Source organism: Macrobrachium rosenbergii, chromosome 22 (genome assembly GCF_040412425.1).
Source record: "Macrobrachium rosenbergii isolate ZJJX-2024 chromosome 22, ASM4041242v1, whole genome shotgun sequence".
NCBI lineage: Eukaryota > Metazoa > Arthropoda > Malacostraca > Decapoda > Palaemonidae > Macrobrachium > Macrobrachium rosenbergii.
Window position 1 is genome coordinate 43,006,409 of NC_089762.1, and position 19,482 is coordinate 43,025,890.

Here is a 19,482-nt window from a genome sequence, read left to right on the forward strand (position 1 = left end):
GGAGAGTCGAACACTGGGCCAACAGCGTGCTAGCCGAGAGCTCTACCCACCCCGCCAATGAAGAACCATGAGAGAGAGAGAGAGAGAGAGAGAGAGAGAGAGAGAGAGAGAGAGAGAGAGTTATCCACTTTGGTCCTTGAGAAGTTCCGAGAATAAACTCTGGAGACTGGTAAATTCTTAACCGACTCTTCATGGTTACGAGTTCAGATTCATTCACCATTCTCTTCACTGTCCGTAATCAGCATGGTATTAGCCAACCATTCCACACACCTTTCATGAAATGGACGTTTACAGCAGTGAACATTCCTTTGCTCTATAACCTTTAAAAACCAGAGGTGTGGGGATTCTGCTCTTAGATACTAAGGCCAACTTAGTTGGTCACTCCAACAAGGAAAATGATATTCCATGAAAAAACGTTTCTCCCTTCTTTATTCATGCTTTGCTTTTCATTTATGTGCGCACATAATGTTACCACAATGTATCTGAGACTACTATAACTGAATACTTAAATACATGGGAAATGTTAATAAGAGTTACCTTTAAGTACATACTAAATACCGTTATGTATTTCATGCAATAAACCAAGTACAGTGCAGTGACCAATACAAGGGTAAATTTCTACACCCACCAATACAAGTAGATAAATGTAACTAAAGTTCAACAGGCTTTGTGAAAACAATAGTATATCAACAACATATTCCCACTGTCTAAATCAACAATAAAAGAAAATACAGCTTTGATTGTAGTGCTTCTCGCATTGTGCTTCCATTAATTGTCCTTGCTGATGCTGACTATAGCCTCCTCCAGTTCTGCAAGCTGACTCATGAACTCCGTGTCCTGACAAAGGCTAGCTACATTCTCCAAGGACAGTCTCAAGTCAGCAACGCTTCTTCCGGTCCCAGCAGCCACTAGCGCCAGAGTCATTTCAGCATCGCTATCTTTTTCCGTGCTCGCAAGAGCGTCGTGATGCTCGATGAAGTAGGATAGAGGCACTTTGGTGTGACGGAGAAGGCCATCAGCCCAGTGGAAGAACGTGACGTTCGTCTCGTGGGGCAGACGAAGCGGGAAGTACAACCCACATTTCAGCTTGCCAGAGGACTCGCGGGCCAGTAGCGTCTTGAAGTGATAGGCCAAGTTCCTCCTCTCGGCTACGTCCACGCCAGAGAGGAACGGTCTCGCGATGTGAATCAGGCTGGTGTGGCTGTGGGTGACTTTGCCATCGCGCTCTTCCACGACCTCCCAAGCCACGAAGGACGGGTTGTCCGGCTGGTAATGATACTGGTACTTGCGAAGAACATTAGGCCTAGTGGTGTTGGCTCTTATGGTTCCGGACTGGGGCGTCATTCCGTCCTCCATCACGGTGATGGCCTCTCCTATGTGGTAGCCTGGGTCTAATAGTACTACGCCTGCGCGGCCGTGGATACGGATTCGAATACAGATTAGGACGTGTTCTTTCTCGCAGGTCGTTACTGGTGGCACGCCGTTGGAACAATACCAGTCGACGTTGTCAATTTCCTCTTCGCACGAAACCTGCAAAGAGCGAACAACTATTGATAGAGAATAAGAACACCATACACCATATTCTTTGGAAGCTTGAATTTCAAGTCAATGGCCCCTGCGGGTTTGTTCCATGTGAATAGGACTCATCTTCAAGTATTCATTGTCTGTACTGTAAATCAGATTACTTTACAAAGACTATGCAAGCGAAAAACATGAACACAAAAATAAGCTTTACTTTTCAATGCATTTTTCTCGTCCAACTATTTCCTCACAACAAAATGGGAGAACTATAAAAAAATTACTTAAATGTTGAAGTGTTTTTCTAATATGTTTCAGTGCTTTGTCAGCTGACAAATACTTTGAACGTCATCTAGCATATTAAAGTATAGGGAACCAAGAAAAGAACATTCGGTACTTTTAACCATTTAGAACAAACTATATATAATTATTCGTACTTTATTGCAAGGTTACCTATTCATTATGCCATTCTGGTATTTTTTCCATTCTAGACAACTGTAATCACAGCATTTTTTCATTAAGAAAAAGAGAATTAACTACTAACCGGATAAACAGCATCTTTCAGACCAGGGTACTGAACTTCAAGGGTGGACAGTGTAGTGGCTAAATCACAGGACAGACCAACACAGGTGTACCTTCCAGGCAGTAAAGGTGGATCATAATCACGATAAAACTCTTCCAAGGCCGGATATTCTCCTCTTAGACTCTGGTACTCTTTTCCAAACCTGTCAAGAGAGGTCAAGTTAGTGAGGCTAGGTCATCTAGTAAATGAAAAGTAAAGGAATCTTCTTTTGGCATCTCTCTGCGTTTCAAGCGAAGATGGAGTGCGCTACTACCCTAAGGCAATTCTCTTTGCATTTAATAATTCACTTACATTTTGATCTATTTATTTATTAGTTTGTTCATTCATTTTTTCTTTCCTAGTAATTGATCTCTTCTTTCTGTATTTCCTATTACTTTCTGTAACTTCTTTCAAATGACCACCATATTCTCTGGAAGCTTGAATTTCAAGCCCCTGTTGTGGGCTTGTTCCATATGAATAGGGGTTCATCTTCTGTATTATAATAATAATAATAATAATAATATAATAATAATAATAATAATAATAATAATAATAATAATAATAATAATAATAATACTTCAGTCGTAAGGATTCCTCAGGTTATGAGACTTTACAAACAGAACGCAACCTACGCAATGAAATTCGACATGGTGTCGTAGCACTGGGTTGCCAAAGCTCTCTCCAAGTGACTCCCGACGTGGCCCAAGAACTGGTAGTACAGATGGAGGCTCTCGAAGTTCAGTTCCGGTCTCTCGCACCCCCACTCGGGCAAGGGCAGGGCCCTGTCGATGGGCCACTCGTCCTCTCCCCAATCGCTGTCGTCATCTTCATCAGTGGTCTCGTCGCTAGTCAGTGAGTTATCGAAGGCCGGGTGGTCGCCGTGACTCACTTCGGACGTGCCAATGCCACTGTGATACCCAGAGGAGGACGATGACCACTCTTTGCCAGGGGCTCCTCCCGAGTGTTTGACATCTGGTACTTCGGAGCAGATCTCACTGGAAAAGGGGTTTGGTTTTATTGTTTATTTCAGCTGGTTTTGGAGGTTAGGTCTAAGAGGATTTGAGACTAAAATGCGGCACCATTATGTTGGAAGCTTTCGTGTACATTATTTAATCTTTTCGGTCAAAAAAGGTTGTTAAAAGTTCTCAAATCTTTGCAGCATTTGACAATTCTATAATACTACTGGAAAACCATTATGAATTTTCTTTTTCTAATTCATGTTTACGTAACCGTTACTTCTTTTTTTTTTACACCGATTTGGAGGTGAACCTTTACCAAAACACTAAGAATACTGCATACTAAAGTTAACCTTTAACAAAACATCAAGAATTCTGCGTTCTGAACATACGGCCAATACCCCAAAAATCAGCAACTATAAGTATTTAAACTTTAAAACTTGACTAAGTTATTGTACATTCACAATAAGCAACATAAAGCTTATCCTTACCTGGTGTCACTACAGGAGTCTACCGCATCTATCGGTTGGGCGTCCAAAGATAGTCCATTGCCGGTGGGACACGGGTGAGGAATGGCCAGGCCATCTCCCCTCAACTTGTTCCACAGGTGTCCCTGTGCGAGTCAACTGGGCCAGGTGGCGCCCAGCCTCGCCCAACGGTCGACATGGGGGGCGGCGGTCACTTCTTCCAGTGCTTCCCCCGCCCGGGGGATCAAGCACTTTTTAGTGCTGCCCCCCCTCAGATTACTACTCTCCTCACTTCTGTCTGCTGGAATGAAGAAAGAAGAGTGATATTAATAATAATATTGATAAGAATGATGGTAAAGACCCAAGGAATCCTTTAGCTCTCAAGGGATCTTGTTCGTTTTGTCGGGAATTCCTCTAGTCTGGAGTCCTTGGAAGCTAAGAATTCTGTATTGTTATACAATGCAGGCAGACACTTTACTGTGTGAGTTTTTTTTAAAATATATCTGCTCTGTTATATATATATATATATATATATATATGTATATATATATATATATATATATATATATATATATATATATATATATATATATATATATATATATATATATATATCTATTAAGAAAGCTAAACAAAATAGGGTCTGCTTGCCTCGTAAAATACAAGAAAGATTGACATTTTTGTAAGCCAATGATAATATAAGGAAATGCAAAAGTATGGCAATCAGATCAATTACTCTTCAAGTACTGAGACTAGGAGACCCAAAAATATAGAGAGAGAGAGAGAGAGAGAGAGAGAGAGAGAGAGAGAGAGAGAGAGAGAGAGAGAGAGAGAGGGGGGGCGGGGGAATATCAATGAAGAAAGCAACAGACGAACTTAAATCTTAAAGGAGGACGAGGTTGTCATAACAGAAAATGTTCAAGATTAAGGAAAGGAGCGACTTATGTATAACCTGAAAGTGATCATTTGCATATGACCTTATTTTCACCTCTGCTCATATTGATAGGGGCTATACGATATTGGTAGATGGCGATAGAGCTCTTTTATTTGTAATAGTTATACAAGGCACTTTTAGACTATGTCTTCTCAGGGGGACCTTTGCGTGTACAATAGTAGGCCTACAGCGTGTCTTTTGTTCACAGTGCAAATGTGCATAATTTTCTTGAAGAGTTTTAATACAGAAGGAAAGTAGAATTTATACACTGCACAGTACTATGACCATAGTTATTGAAAATAGTAATATAAAAAAGTTAACTTTACAGAAAAATGATTCCGAACATCCCAAAAGTTCCTGAAAGTTTTAACACACGAAGAGGGTTGATTTTACAAAAAAGAGAAAGGGCACTGAACTTTCTTTACATAAAGTTCTCAGAAAGTTCTAACAAATAAAGACGAACGTCGTATGGTAATAGCACCTAACATCCATTTAAAGTTCCGAAAAGTTCTAAATAGCATAAGCAAAAAATGCCCGACCTGATCTTTATGAAAGAAACAGCATGACATACTGAAGCCTTCAACAAAACTGACCTCATTTATAAGTGCTCTTTGTTTGGTGTTCAGGATTTGCGTCATTTGTTTTATACCTGAATAACCTTATATTAATGGCAATAACGTACATTACAAATCAATGTTCTGTTCCTTCAAAAATGACTTACTTTTACATCGAATAAAAAACTGCTTTTATGTAACGCATATTTCCCGGATGCAAATCATTGTCACGTCATCAATCGATGACAATAAACCGCATTACGTGAGACAACCTACAGGCCACACACACACGTGAGAGAGAGAGAGAGAGAGAGAGAGAGAGAGAGAGAGAGAGAGAGAGTTCAGCACACAAAAGCGTACCTCAACAAACCGCTAGACTCTTGTAACAAAGAACTGAAGGCTATGCTGACGAAAATTCTCTGAGAAGAATTCAAAAGGTCAGCACTACCACTGACGGAGCCTATGCATGAATTCGAAGGACATGAATCGACTAATCAGTTCATGACTCACTCGACACAAAGGGGAAGGGAGGAGGAGGAGGGAGGGGGTAAGGGGATGGGGGGGGGAGACGCATTTCGACAAGGATGGAAACTGGGAATTACCCAGTTCTGTGTTCAACTTCTGTCCTCACTCGTATGACTAAGCCAAGGTCTAAGCGTTCAGCCCTGACCTCGTTATAATATATTTCCATTTTGAGCAGTTAATCTTACTAAATGCTGAGTGATTATTCCATAAATAAGATAAAGATATGGCAGTAAACTAGCCATTTTCAATGAGAACAGACCAGGGCAAAATAAAAGAACAATAAGCCTTAAATTCCTGATCAAAGTAGTCTGATCAGACTCAGAAGGTGAGACCAAGTTAGATTACCCTGTAGGGATGCCTCTCTCTCTCTCTCTCTCTCTCTCTCTCTCTCTCTCTCTCTCTCTCTCTCTCTCTCTCTCATACTGTGACTTCCACACAGGTGCTGCTTGTCTATGCCACTTTTATCTACAAGTCAGCGGATATAGCGTCACGTGTCTATATATGATTAGTTCAATGACGCTGCGGCTAGCGCCCAGAAGATAATCTCTCTCTCTCTCTCTCTCTCTCTCTCTCTCTCTCTCTCTCTCTCTCTCTCTCTCTCCTCTCCACAGACACACTCATGCACGAATCATGACAATAGAAATGAGGCCGCAGCTCTTACGTAACCGTCTGAAAGCGGGATCACAGGAAGTTTCGTATAAAACAGCAGCATTGAATGCCACGTCATGTGACAAGACTGTGCTCTCTCTCTCTCTCTCTCTCTCTGCGTTTGGATGGAGAACCACACAGCATTCTAAACCAATTAAACGCAGACAATACAAAGCCAGAATCAAACGAACTAGAGTAAGCTGTTTTCCGTTACTTCCGCGAGACTCTCAAGAACGCAGCCGAACTCAGAACGAAAATAACACTTTTCAGAGAATTGGATAGAATTGCCGTTTCGTGCATCGTGAAGCTTCATGAACTCACGAAAACAGACTTTTCGTCGTCCATTGATTATATATAGACGAGCGCTAGTCTCACGTTTAAGCCGGATATATTCTTGTCGTCATTCTCTATTCGCCTGTCAGTTGAATTAATCGATTTGAAAGACTTGTGGCAACGGAGCCAAGTGAGTGTTGGCTATTTATAAAGTTCAGGGATAATGGGTATCGTAACAGAGAGTGGTGAGATTTAATGGGTTGGTTTATTTACGTTACAGTGGACCTTGACCACTTGAATTCAAACACATGTACCTAGGGACAAACATTATATATATATATATATATATATATATATATATATATATATATATATATATATACTGTATTAATGTTTATGTGTGTGTATGTATATATATATATATATATATATATATATATATATATATATATATATATATATATATATATATATATATATATATATATATATATATATATATATATATATATATATATTGATGATAGAGAGAGAGAGAGAGAGAGAGAGAGAGAGAGAGAGAGAGAGAGAGAGAGAGTGGTAACGCACCGTCTTTGCAAACAACTCGCGTACATTAACTTTCGTGAATAAAACATCAGCGATATCTGCCCCTCCTCCTTTGTCAACACGCCCCTCGAAAGCTCAATCATGATAATGAGATGCCTCTAACCCAGGACCCACTAACTTAGTGGGTCCTAGTTAAACCAACCCCTCGCGCGATAAGAACAAAGAACAGGTAATACATACACCTGTGCAGCTCAGGTGAATTCCGTCGCTAAATTAGCAAGCAGGTGGAAACTGCGTAGGAGAGATACAAGACATCATTTCACTGTTATGCGCCACGTTTGGTGGAATAATAACCATATTTACCTACAGGCTGCAAAGATGTTGCAATAGTATGGTGCAATACATAGACCCAGGTGATCACGTGTACCAAGACAACTGGTTGGATCCGGATACAGCCCAGGGGTAGGGGGAGGAGGGAGAAGGGGAAATATCATATCAAATTTCTAGCTTTCATAATGTACCATTACTCTCCTCTGCTTTGTGGGAAACAAAGCAACAGCGAAAGGCGTATCATAACTAAGATGTTGTGTGTCGAATGTTCTCCGTCGATATTCACAAACATTCCTGGGACGTTCGCGAACGGCGAAGTCGACGTACAATCGCTGGAGACTTTCGACCTTACGGAAACACGAGCACACTTACGGAAAATCCTCCCGACTTGAGCGAGGGACGTTTCTCACAGTTTTAAACAGACTGGAGGGAAACTAGACCTAGAATTAAACACAGGAGAAACCGAGGGACATATTTTCCTCGAGACACGACGCCACCACCACTGAGAAAGAGATGAAAACGACGAAATACGACGTGCGAATCGGAGAGAAAGTGGGAATGCGTCACTCACCCATACAACGACGTGGCACTACTGCCTGCGTAAAGAGGATGTTTTCCCTGTTCGCCAGCGCCAGCGGGTCGGTGTTAGCGCAACCGTAAATGGTGGGGAGCGCAGTGCGCAGGCGCCCTTTATAGCCAGCCTGGCCGAGACGAACGCACGAACGAACTACGGCGAGAGAGAGAGAGAGAGAGAGAGAGAGAGAGAGAGAGAGAGAGAGAGAGAGAGAGACTTTCTTGGAAACTTTGTACTCTACGTCACTTTTTTTCTTTTACTCTTTGCGCAATCTAGTTGAAACCAGACGCACATCGTTTTTAAGCAATATTCAAACTTGTTCCTTTATTTTTATGGAGAATATTTTTAAATATCTTCATCTTTTAGGGTAGTAAGAAGCCATACAGCGACGATATTGATAAAATTATGAATATTTCACTGTCAGTAAGTATTTTGTATTGTAGTCATGATATTGTCATAATGGTTTATAGAGTATAGTTGATTTTCGTGACAGGAATATTGTCATCATAAATACAATGCGCGACAGAGAAAGAAAGTGAATATTCCTTCTTTTTTTTTCCTAGAGAGAGATGAACTGCGCAACAGGAACTGAAATGATTATACTCAACTAAAATTATATTGCGCAAAATGAAATGATACGATTCTAATTATCTACTTTTTCAAAGTAAAAGTTACGTAGCAGAATTTCTTAATGACGAGACGACGTTATTGGAGAAGGCCATCTGCTATCGTAGCTAACTTTCACATGAAAGAAATCCCATAGGCGAACGATGGTGAAAGTAAAGATGAAATGAAGATATATGCTGTACAGTATATATACAGTGTATATACTGTGTGTATATATATATATATATATATATATATATATATGTATATATATATATATTTATGTAGATATAATTATATATATGTATATATATTTGTGTAGATATAATTATAATGTATATATATATATATATATATATATATATATATATATATATATATATATATGAATCGATGATGCAAAAGTTAAAAAACGAAAAATGGCAACAACTAATTTCTTTTTTTTTCAGAAAGTGAACATAACCACTTGCAAGTACAGTAGGAAGTGGCTTCCGATTATATGTCTTAATTAAATCTAAAAAATTATTCTGAACGTTGAACCTGACTCACTGTAATTCACGTAATTTCCGCCTCTTGTAATTAGGTAATTTTGAAACAGTTGCGAAATTGACTGTTCCTAATGTCGTTACACTAAACCGATATCACAATAATGTGTGTTGTTATGTCTTATAGACCCTATCAAAGATTGCCGCTTACGGTGTACCGTGCGTGATAAGCTGTAGATAGTACGAATGATTTTTTTTTGTGGTATTCATTCATTGGTTTCTGCTACTTGTTCTTTATTTGCTCTGTTTTTCGTTCCTCCGTATTTAGCTGTTCAGCTTCTTTAACATGATGTTGGGCCATTTCCACTTCTCACTTGAGAGAACTTAGTAGTAGTAGTAGTAGTAGTAGTAGTAGTAGTAGTGATAATAATAATAATAATAAATAATTTTTTTATTATATGATTATTTGTGTGTGTTTTTAGAAGTTTAATAAGGAAGTGAGGAATTATAAACAGAGCTCTAGATTCATGTTTATTTCCATGTTTATTTCATATTCTTATTCCTGAACAAAAAAAAAATAGAGCACTTGCTTTTCAGTAATAATGTAAATAAAAAATTAAAATAAGTTATGAATAAGCAAGATTTGTCCTATATCAAGTAATATAGCAAAATTGTTATGTTGTAAAATAAAAAAAAGAAAAAAAAAAAAGATCTGTCTTACGAGTTCAAAGTTGTTGGTTTAATTCTTGTAATTTTGAAATTTGTAATTTTTGTAATTTTGTAATTTTTGTAATTTTTTGTACCTGAAGTTCTTTTTATAAGAAATAAGAGAGCTTATCCGAATAAGGAGAATTCCAGCGTCCTTTAAGACTTATATTGAACAAAAAATTGTATTTTTATTTCTTAATATTGTTGTTAAAATTTCATTTTGTTAAGGAACATGGCTCTGAACACAGAAAAGTTTGACATTATGGTATTTTGGTGAAGGAAATTAATGTGAAAATATTTGGCTTTGTCATAACTCTACAATTCCTTGATGAAGATAATGATAGTAATTATAATTAAGCGATTATTATCGAAATTGTTGCGCCTTTACAAATTTTTCTTACTGCTATGTTGCATCACCGCTGTCTTTTATTATTATTATTATTATTATTATTATTATTATTATTATTATTATTATTATTGCATATGATAGCTATTTATATGGCATTCATTCGACGCTACTTTCCTCAGAGAAGGTTTCCTCCCATATTATTATTATTATTATTATTATTATTATTATTATTATTATTATTATTATTATTATTATTATTATTATTGTTAGTATATTCTTTTGAAATCTTTACCTTGAAAAACTTCGACAATTTTGAAGCAGGAAATCCGATTATTTTTTTTAAAGCACAATTGGCCTTTTTACCACAAATGAGTCAAGAAAATTAAATCCTTTTTTCCGGTCCGGTTAAATCCAAAAGACGGATTACATTTAGATTTTAAATCAATCCACCTGGAGTTTCTTTTAGTGCAGCTAGGTGAGGATATTTTTCAACTAATATTTGTCCATCAATTTGATTGGGAATAATATCCAGTGTTTAAAATGGCCGTTCTTACGAACCTGTGTTGGGGATATTATAGATTATAAATGAAAGACAGTTAGGGATATAGGTAATATTTATTCATAATGGCGTAGATTGCAATATGTATTGCTTATGATAAATGAATGAACATGATCATTTTTGTCACAGCAAATGTGCTGCATGCCATTGAAATATCATTTATTCTTGATGCCTCCACATCACACAAATCATTACATCTTGCAAAACAAAACGAGTAAAGAAATACATCAATTTAGGAAAATGGTAAAAATTATGAAAAAAATTGAAGCTCTTTATCTTGAGCACATTCAGTGAAAAAAGACTTTAGGTTTCGATTATTATTATTATTATTATTATTATTATTATTATTATTATTATTATTATTATTATTATTATTATTATTATTATTATTATTATTATTATTATAACCTGATAAAAGCAGGTTCCCAATGAAAGACTTCAGATCATGCCCAGGCACAACGGTTGGAATAAAATCACCTTTATTCTCGGCGACTGTAACGTGATAAGAATTCATCAGACCACTGCGAAGTTCCAGAAAGGTCGAAGAAGATCATATCTCATTATCCCTGTGACGCCATTTGAGAACGCCTCATTTATGCTGCTTTTTTTAATAGCATATAATGTTGCAAGTAATGCATATATGAGATAACTAGAACACTGCTTTGCGTCATGCTGGTACCACTACTAATATTGCCTGAAAGATAATTTCACCCAGGAGATATTTTGTGCTGAATTTTCATGATTCGAAAAAAACACTGACCAAAAGTTCCGTTACTTTATAAAACCACTCTTGATGCATTTAGTGCTTTAATAATTGCCTTAAAGATGATATCATCCATGAAATATTTTGTACTGAATTTTCATGATTCGAAAGGAACATTGATCAAAAGTTCTGTTGGTTTATAAAAATCATCTTTGAAGGCATTTAATGCTTTGAAAACAGGTTGTTCTGATAGGTTAGGATATAATACACCTTACAGATATGAAGGAAGTGATAAAGTGAAGACAATCATAAGAGATATATATATATATATATATATATATATATATATATATATATATATATATATATATATATATATATATATATATATATATAAGCTGTCATCAAATGGTAATACTGAGTTATAATGGTTTAAGGCGAGGTCAGTGCCTCACTTAAATGACTGTGTTGGCACCAACGAGTTACCTAGGAGTAAAAAACTTCGAGCCTCCTAAATATTTGCAGTTGCTAGGTCATTTAGTCGCTGTTTATTCAGGAGATTCGATCCAAATGTTATGGTCAGGCAAACAGGTTTGGGCTTATCATATTCATGGTACGCTGAAGGACAATTTACTGATTGTCCTGGCGTTTGTACCTGCGGCATCATTTGCTACACAGTATAAACAAGACTCATTATTGAACACCCTCTCTCTCTCTCTCTCTCTCTCTCTCTCTCTCTCTCTCTCTCTCTCTCTCTCTCTCTCTCTCTCTTTGATATACATTATAAACTTGCCTCATTATTGGACTCTCTCTCTCTCTCTCTCTCTCTCTCTCTCTCTCTCTCTCTCTCTCTCTCTCTCTCTCTTTGTTATTATACATTATAAACATGCCTCATTATTGGACTCTCTCTCTCTCTCTCTCTCGCTCTCTCTCTCTCTCTCTCTCTCTCTCTCTCTCTCTCTTTATTATACATTATAAACATGCCTCATTATTGAACACTCTCTTTCTCTCTCTCAGGTGGAAAAACATTGTGATGATACATCTAATGTTGATTTTGATTGATTGATATGATTTCATTGGTGAAATTTAGGCTGTCAAGACAAACCCTTGGGCACTTTCAACCATCCAATAGTTAAGACAGTAAAAAGAGGGAGTTAGAGTGGGTTGGACAGCAAAATAAAGAGATCCAGAAAATAAAGGTGGAACTGGGAGAAAACCATTTGTACTAAGGAGTAATAGTTAGAGATGTTAGACAGCAAAATTAGAGAAAGGAATGGGGGTTGGAGGTAAGATGAAAGTCTTAAAAAAAGTGGGTGTTGCTAGGGGGCCAAAGGGACGCGGCAAAGAACCTTTAAAGTAATGGCTACAGTGCACCGTAGCGGTGCACTGACGGCACAGCACCCCCCCCCCCTCCTACGGGGCCATACACGACTTGAAAAGAGCAATAATAGAAAACGAGGTTATAAATGTAATGAGCGTATATACATCCATGCGCGGACAAATATAGAAGTGAACTTAATTCTGTAATATCATAATTCATAACGATGACTCCCACTGAGCGTTATCCTGAATACAGAATTATACTCTTGACCGTTTTGTAACCTTGAATTACAGACTTTATGGTTTTTGTTTTTCGAAGGCAGTAGGAACCCGTTATCGGGTCAGTGTGCTACAGCAAAATTATCCCAGGAATAAATGCATTTATTCAGAGGATTATAAAACTACATAAACAGTAGCTCTGTTGTTTGCTGTAGCTAACGATAACACAACAGGGTCTTTTTCTCTCAGAGTACATCGCCGAGACCTTGCTTGTGTGTGTGTGTGAGAGAGAGAGAGAGAGAGAGAGAGAGAGAGAGAGAGAGAGAGAGAGAGAGAGAGAGAGAGAGTTATGGGTCTTTTTCTCTTAGAAAACATCATCGAGACCTTGCTTTCTTCGCCCTTATGTGTGTGTGTGTGTGTGTGTGTGTGGATGAGAGAGAGAGTGAGAGAGAGAGAGAGATATGGGTCTTTTTCTCTCAGAATGCATCGACGATACCCTGTCTTCTTTCTCCCTGCTTGTGTATGTGTGTGTGTGTGCGTGTGTGTGTGTGTGAGAGAGAGAGAGAGAGAGAGAGAGAGAGAGAGAGAGAGAGAGTATCACATGCCACTTATGAAACCAAATGACATTCTCCAGATATTCTTTGGCTCTCTCTCTCTCTCTCTCTCTCTCTCTCTCTCTCTCTCTCTCTCTCTCTCTCTCTCTCTCTCTCTATATATATATATATATATATATATATATATATATATATATATATATATATATAAAATATAATATATATATATATATATATATATATATATATATATATATATATATATATATATATATATATATATACTGTATATATATAAATAGAGGATTTTCAGACAACTGAGTATTGTTATGAAAACGCTTGCAATGGATGAGTAATCCCATTGTGGGCCCGTTCATTAAGTTACCGCAGGCAGAACACGGCGTCCAATGACGATGTAATTAGCTAATGAACAGGGCCTTTTTTCGTATCAAAGTTGCGTCACCACCACCCGTCAAGTTGGATGAATTGCAGCTCGGAATTAACCTGACGTTGCGGGACAACTTGAAGTGCTCAGAGGTCAACTTCACTTATGTTGCGAGTGTTTTATTATGGTTCTTATTGTTATTGCGATAACACTCTTCTTATAGAGGCTTTAGGTCCAGAAGGTATATTAAGTGGACTTCCGGTTCTCAACAAGAAGACTGGAATGCGCTTGTTTTGTTTTAATTATTTTTACATACATACATACATACATACATACATACATACATACATACATACATACATACATACACAAATGTCCAACAAACCGGAAATATGCGCTCTCGTCTTTCTACATTCCCATATTAAATTTCAAACGTTTACACTCCGCAAACTTTGGGTTGTAGCAAAGTGGTATTGTATCTGAGCTGTGTCCTTGTGTACTGGGTACAGTTTTTTTTTTCTTTTTTTGCTCGAGAGTACACCTGGGTACAAGGAGGTGTTTTCATTAGTTTTTTTATATCTCGGTGGGTTAATTTATCTTTGAGTAAATCCACATGCAAGAAATTTGCGTCGTTTGAAAATGCGCCAGTTTGATGTCCTGAGATCTGTGTAAAATTTGGCAAAAATCGGACTTATAATGTTGATGAACTTGCATGATGTTTGTATAAGTCAGGTTTACGAAATTCAGGTTTATAATCCAACCAAAACTTGTTTATATCTTGGTGCGTTAATTTATCATTGAGTTTATCCACATGCAGGAAATTAGCATCGTTTGAAAATGCGCCAGTTTGATGTCCTCCGATTGGCGTAAAATTTGGCCCAAATCGGACTAATATTGACCAATTTGCATGATGTTGACAAAGCCAGGATGATAAACGAACCAGAACATTAGCCATGTCGTAACGGCTCATAGCTACTTTGTTGTGATTGAAAGAAGTTGATGTACGCTCTATAAAGCAGGCAGGATGCTTGCATGCAATCATAATGACCCTTTGGACCGGCGCACGCAATCCTTTGGCACATGTTTTGCGTTACGTTGAAGGACGCAACGCAAAGGATGTCTGTAGGATACGACAAAGTGGTGCTTGGTTAGGGATCTCTTATCTCTCTCTTATCTCTCTTCTTCTCTTGCTAATTTTCTATATCCATTTTTTGAAATCGTGCTTCGTTGTCGATCAATTATTTTGAAAATTAATTAATCATAAAATTATATTGATTTCCTGCTTCCGTTCACTGGCACTTTTACTGATGTTTTTATTCAAAAGCCGAAACTTGATTTGTGTGTTGTGGTAAAGCGTTATGCAACGCCTTATCCTTCTTTTTTTCTGATATATATTTTTTTGTCGTGTTGAACTGTTTGGTGACTTTATATATATATATATATATATATATATATATATATATATATATATATATATATATATATATATATATATATATTCTGCTTTTATTTTTATCCTCATTGCATATTTTTTCATTTAATACAAATATTACATTTCTGGGGTGTTTTACTGTCCAAAACAATAATAATAATAATAATAATAATAATAATAATAATAATAATAATAATAATAAAATCACCTAGAAAATTTGTTATCACAATCGATCTTCATTTAATAGAAGCCCGACACTTATCAACGATCCCACGGGAGGTCTTTTTTTTTTTCTTCTTTCTTTTTCGTCACTCTTTTGACGTCCTTATCTAAGCCCGGCGCTTTGTAGATAAGAGATATGAAGAGAAACATTACTCCCTATCGCAACCCTAAAACCGACGGGCGTTATCTGCAGAAACCGCGAGAGGCTGGGAGATAATCACTGTCATTAGGGCGTTACTTTTGTCCATGAAATTGTTGTACTGTCTCTCCTTACGCTTAAGGAAGTAAGAAGTCCTTTCTTTAACATCCTGCCTGGAGAGAGGAACAGATATTAAGTGTTTTAAAACACAGAAGTTTTATCTCGTTTTATTCTCAGTTCTTGAAGATTGGTCTTTAAATTTGGGCAAAGCTGGACGATGTGATGTCGCCAAAATCAGGTCACGTGATTGTAGATTCCTGATGAGTCTGTTTAAAGTTGTTTTTTAGTTTTTCTCCATCGATAAAACGGAAGTGATTTGATACATTTTTCTTCAAGGCTTCAGTGCTGGAAGAGAAAGCTGCATTGGAAATTCAATATTTTCAACGTCAAAGGTCAAGGTTGCAGGAAAAATTTCATTCACGAAGAACACCACTGCCTTTATCGATAGATTATCTTCTCTCTCTCTCTCTCTCTCTCTCTCTCTCTCTCTCTCTCTCTCTCTCTCTCTCAAGTCACGCTTCAGAGCTGCAACAGTAAGGGAAAGCTGCATTAAAAATGCAATATTTTCAGTATCAAAAGTCAAGGCTGCAGGGATAAATTTACTGGACGAAGAACACCACTGCCTCTCTCTCTCTCTCTCTCTCTCTCTCTCTCTCTCTCTCTCTCTCTCTCTCTCTCTCTCTCTCTCTCTCTCTCTCGTCTTTCCTCCGCTCTGTCCAAGGCTAGTTGAAGCTAAGTCTATATTTCAGCAACGGTACAGCTGCCTTATGTATTGAGGCAGACTTCTGTTTCCTGTTAGTAACCATGACCCAAATTCTGCTTTATTTCTAATTACCATTTTTTTTGCGTTAGCAAGACAGTCTCTCTCTCTCTCTCTCTCTCTCTCTCTCTCTCTCTCTCTCTCTCTCTCTCTCTCTCTCTCTCTTTGCAGGTAACGTTTCAGTTATTGTTCTGTTGACATAAAGGAGAGTTTTTCATTCTTTCTCTCTCTCTCTCTCTCTCTCTCTCTCTCTCTCTCTCTCTCTCTCTCTCTCTCTTCTACAGGTAGTATCTCAGTTATTGTCCTATTGACATAAAGGAGAATTTTTCATTCTCTCTCTCTCTCTCTCTCTCTCTCTCTATAGACATCAAAGGCGCCTCACACTGAGGGACCTGGGGCAACCCGAACGAATTGTAAGGTCTGTAAGGTCTCTCTCTCTCTCTCTCTCTCTCTCTCTCTCATTTACTTTACGAAACTGATAGCTGCCGAATCACACTGCTAAGAGACTTCTTGAACTGTCAAGCTCTGGAAAGCTCTCGCTACTTCTGTTTTCCCAACGTGTTATAACTTCTTTCACCCGGAAGTGTGTCCCTCACTTCTATTCATGTTTAGCCCTAATATTCTGTCTTCCTTTTCTCCCCTTTTCTTGTTTTCTTCAAGCCTGGGCTAGAAAAGGGTGTTATGTTGCCTGTTCCATGGTCATTTGTGTTGAGAAAATTAGACTGTTTGTTGGCATGACAACGAAAGCTTATTAGCCAAAGGTGACGTTTATAAAAGGCAAGGAACATGTGTACATAACTTAGAGAAGGGTACATAGTTGGACTGAAAGAACCTGTGTTACTGCGTGTGTACTACTTAGATCAGTGTACATAGTTGGACTGGAGGAACTGTGTTGCTGCATGTGTACTACATAATTGTTACTGCGTTACTGGTAATGTGATATTGAAAGGAACATTATATATATATATATATATATATATATATATATATATATATATATATATATATATATATATATATACATATATATATATATACATATATAATATATATATATATATATATATATATATATATATATATATATATATATATATATATATATATATATATATATATATATATATATATATATATACACATATATATATATATACATATATATATATATATATATGTATATATATGTATATATACACACACACACCCATTCAGCAGACAACTTAAGAAGTAAATAGCAATGAGTTGAAAGCAATACAAAAGATAACAGTAAAGACACCACGAAAAATCTTGTCGTCCCAAGACAAACATTCCTACACACAACAAAATTAGAAGACAATGCCACTTAAAAAAAAAAAACTGGATTATGACACAGCTAAGTGTGACGCCTGTGAAAAAAACCTCTAATCCTTGCAACAATTAAGCGAAGTAATCATTGCATCTTGCAACGCGAGCATCAAAAACAGCCCTTGGATTTTTGCGTGATCAACACGAAATAATTGATGAGATTCGTCGTTTCTCTTCGTGATGATGTTGATGAACTGTCATCAAGATTCGAAAATGTTTTTTGTTAAATGTTGCGATAAAATGAGTTTAGGAGATTGTTAAGGAGGCCTGGTGAAACTAGGCATTTTTGATATTTACGTTTGTTTTTCAAAAAAGAAACGGAACAAGAAATATTTCTTAGAGCTTTGATTTCCAAATACTTGTCTCTCTCTCTCTCTCTCTCTCTCTCTCTCTCTCTCGGGAATGTCCTGTTTAACAATACCGAAGGCTGCCCCCCTCTGTCTCTGTCTCTCTCTGTCTGTCTCTCTCTCTCTCTCTCTCTCTCTCTCCCTCTCTCTCCCCAGGAAGTTTTGTTTAACAATACCAAAACTCTCTCTCTCTCTCTCTCTCTCTCTCTCTCTCTCTCTCTCTCTCTCTCTCTCTCTCTCTCTCTCTTTCCAGAGTATATTTTATTTAACAAAACCAAAGGTCTCTCTTTCTTTCTCTCTCTCTCTCTCTCTCTCTCTCTCTCTCTCTCTCTCTCTCTCTCTCTCTCTCTACTGCAATTTTTATTTAGAAATACCGAAGGCCTTTCTCTCCCCCCTCCCCAAAAGAGTATGTTGTATTTAAGAATGTCCCTGGCCTCTTTCAATCCAGCCCCGCCCCACAAAGAAAACTCCCTCCACACCTGTTACCTGTCTTCATCAGTTAACCTGAAAGGTCATTGCACCCCTCACTATTTGACTCTGCGATTTCGCATCGAGAGAATGTTTACGTATGTATACTAAACGCCTTTCAGTATTCTAAGTATGAACACTGGTAGGTAGTCGAGGTGTCCATTTTTTATCTGGAATCTAGGTTAATGCAATAATCCTGGAATTCGTCATTAAATTTCTAAATTTATTGCGGACAGGAAAAGGCATTTTAATGAACGTGGGTCGCATGATCTTATCTGCCTGAATTATCTAAGTCTTCGTTACCTTTTCAATTTCTTCAGACCAGTCGTAGCTTTCCATTCATAAGATCTGGGAATGCTTTGGGTTATTTTATGTCAGTTCTGACACCCAAGGCTCGAGGAACAAACGAGTCGTTGGCCGAGACGTTACGTACCTCCTGCCAAAGGCACCGAGTTTTACGAACCGTTTCACCTCTTACCCGTTAGGAATAAATCGGCCCCAGTGCTTCTTTCATTAGAAGCTTAATTCGGGGAATTTCAGTGACTTATAACATTGTTGTCCTTTATCAGTTCACGCTGAACAATTCACCTTGTATTTCAACGATTTATCTATATTTTTTATCTATTTATAAACTGAAATATTAATTTATCTTTTTTCTGTAATAACTGTTCTCTTCTTTCTATATTTCTTGTTATCTTCTGTCACTTCTTTCAAATGAACACCGTATTCTTTGGAAGCTTGAATTTCATATGGAAAGGGGTTCATCTTCTGAATAATAATAATAATAATAATAATAATAATAATAATAATAATAATAATAATAATAATAAAATAATAATAATAATAATGTTTGTACATTAATTACCTATGACGATAACAGGAAGGACTTAAATGCATTACGTATTTAAATATTGCATTAAAAAATATAAAAA

At 37.2% G+C, this 19,482-nt stretch overlaps 1 protein-coding gene across 3 annotated transcripts; it reads right to left on the minus strand.

Moving 5' to 3' along the window:
* Nucleotides 1-412: 412 nt before the first annotated feature.
* LOC136850819 (uncharacterized) lies at nt 413-8,008 on the minus strand. 3 transcript variants are annotated; one of them, XM_067124839.1, is made up of 5 exons: nt 7,885-8,008; nt 3,528-3,804; nt 2,713-3,075; nt 2,063-2,243; nt 413-1,530 (listed from the first exon to the last, which is right to left on the minus strand). In XM_067124839.1, exons 3-5 carry the CDS (start codon nt 2,727-2,729, stop codon nt 769-771), a joined length of 960 nt encoding a protein of 319 aa, XP_066980940.1. In that variant the 5' UTR covers nt 2,730-3,075; nt 3,528-3,804; nt 7,885-8,008; the 3' UTR covers nt 413-768. The 3 variants fall into 3 exon arrangements, with proteins under 3 accessions (XP_066980940.1, XP_066980941.1, XP_066980942.1); XM_067124840.1 differs by having other exon boundaries at nt 3,528-3,801; nt 7,885-7,978; XM_067124841.1 differs by lacking the exon at nt 7,885-8,008 and adding an exon at nt 7,686-7,844.
* Between the last annotated feature and the right edge of the window lie 11,474 nt (nt 8,009-19,482).

What these genes read in the sequence shown, in the direction of transcription:
- LOC136850819 (XM_067124839.1), bottom strand. An exon ending in TGAAAGATGCTGTTTATCCG is followed by an intron (nt 1,531 to 2,062) that starts GTTAGTAGTTAA and finishes CGCTCTTTGCAG; the next exon opens with GTTTCGTGCGAAGAGGAAAT.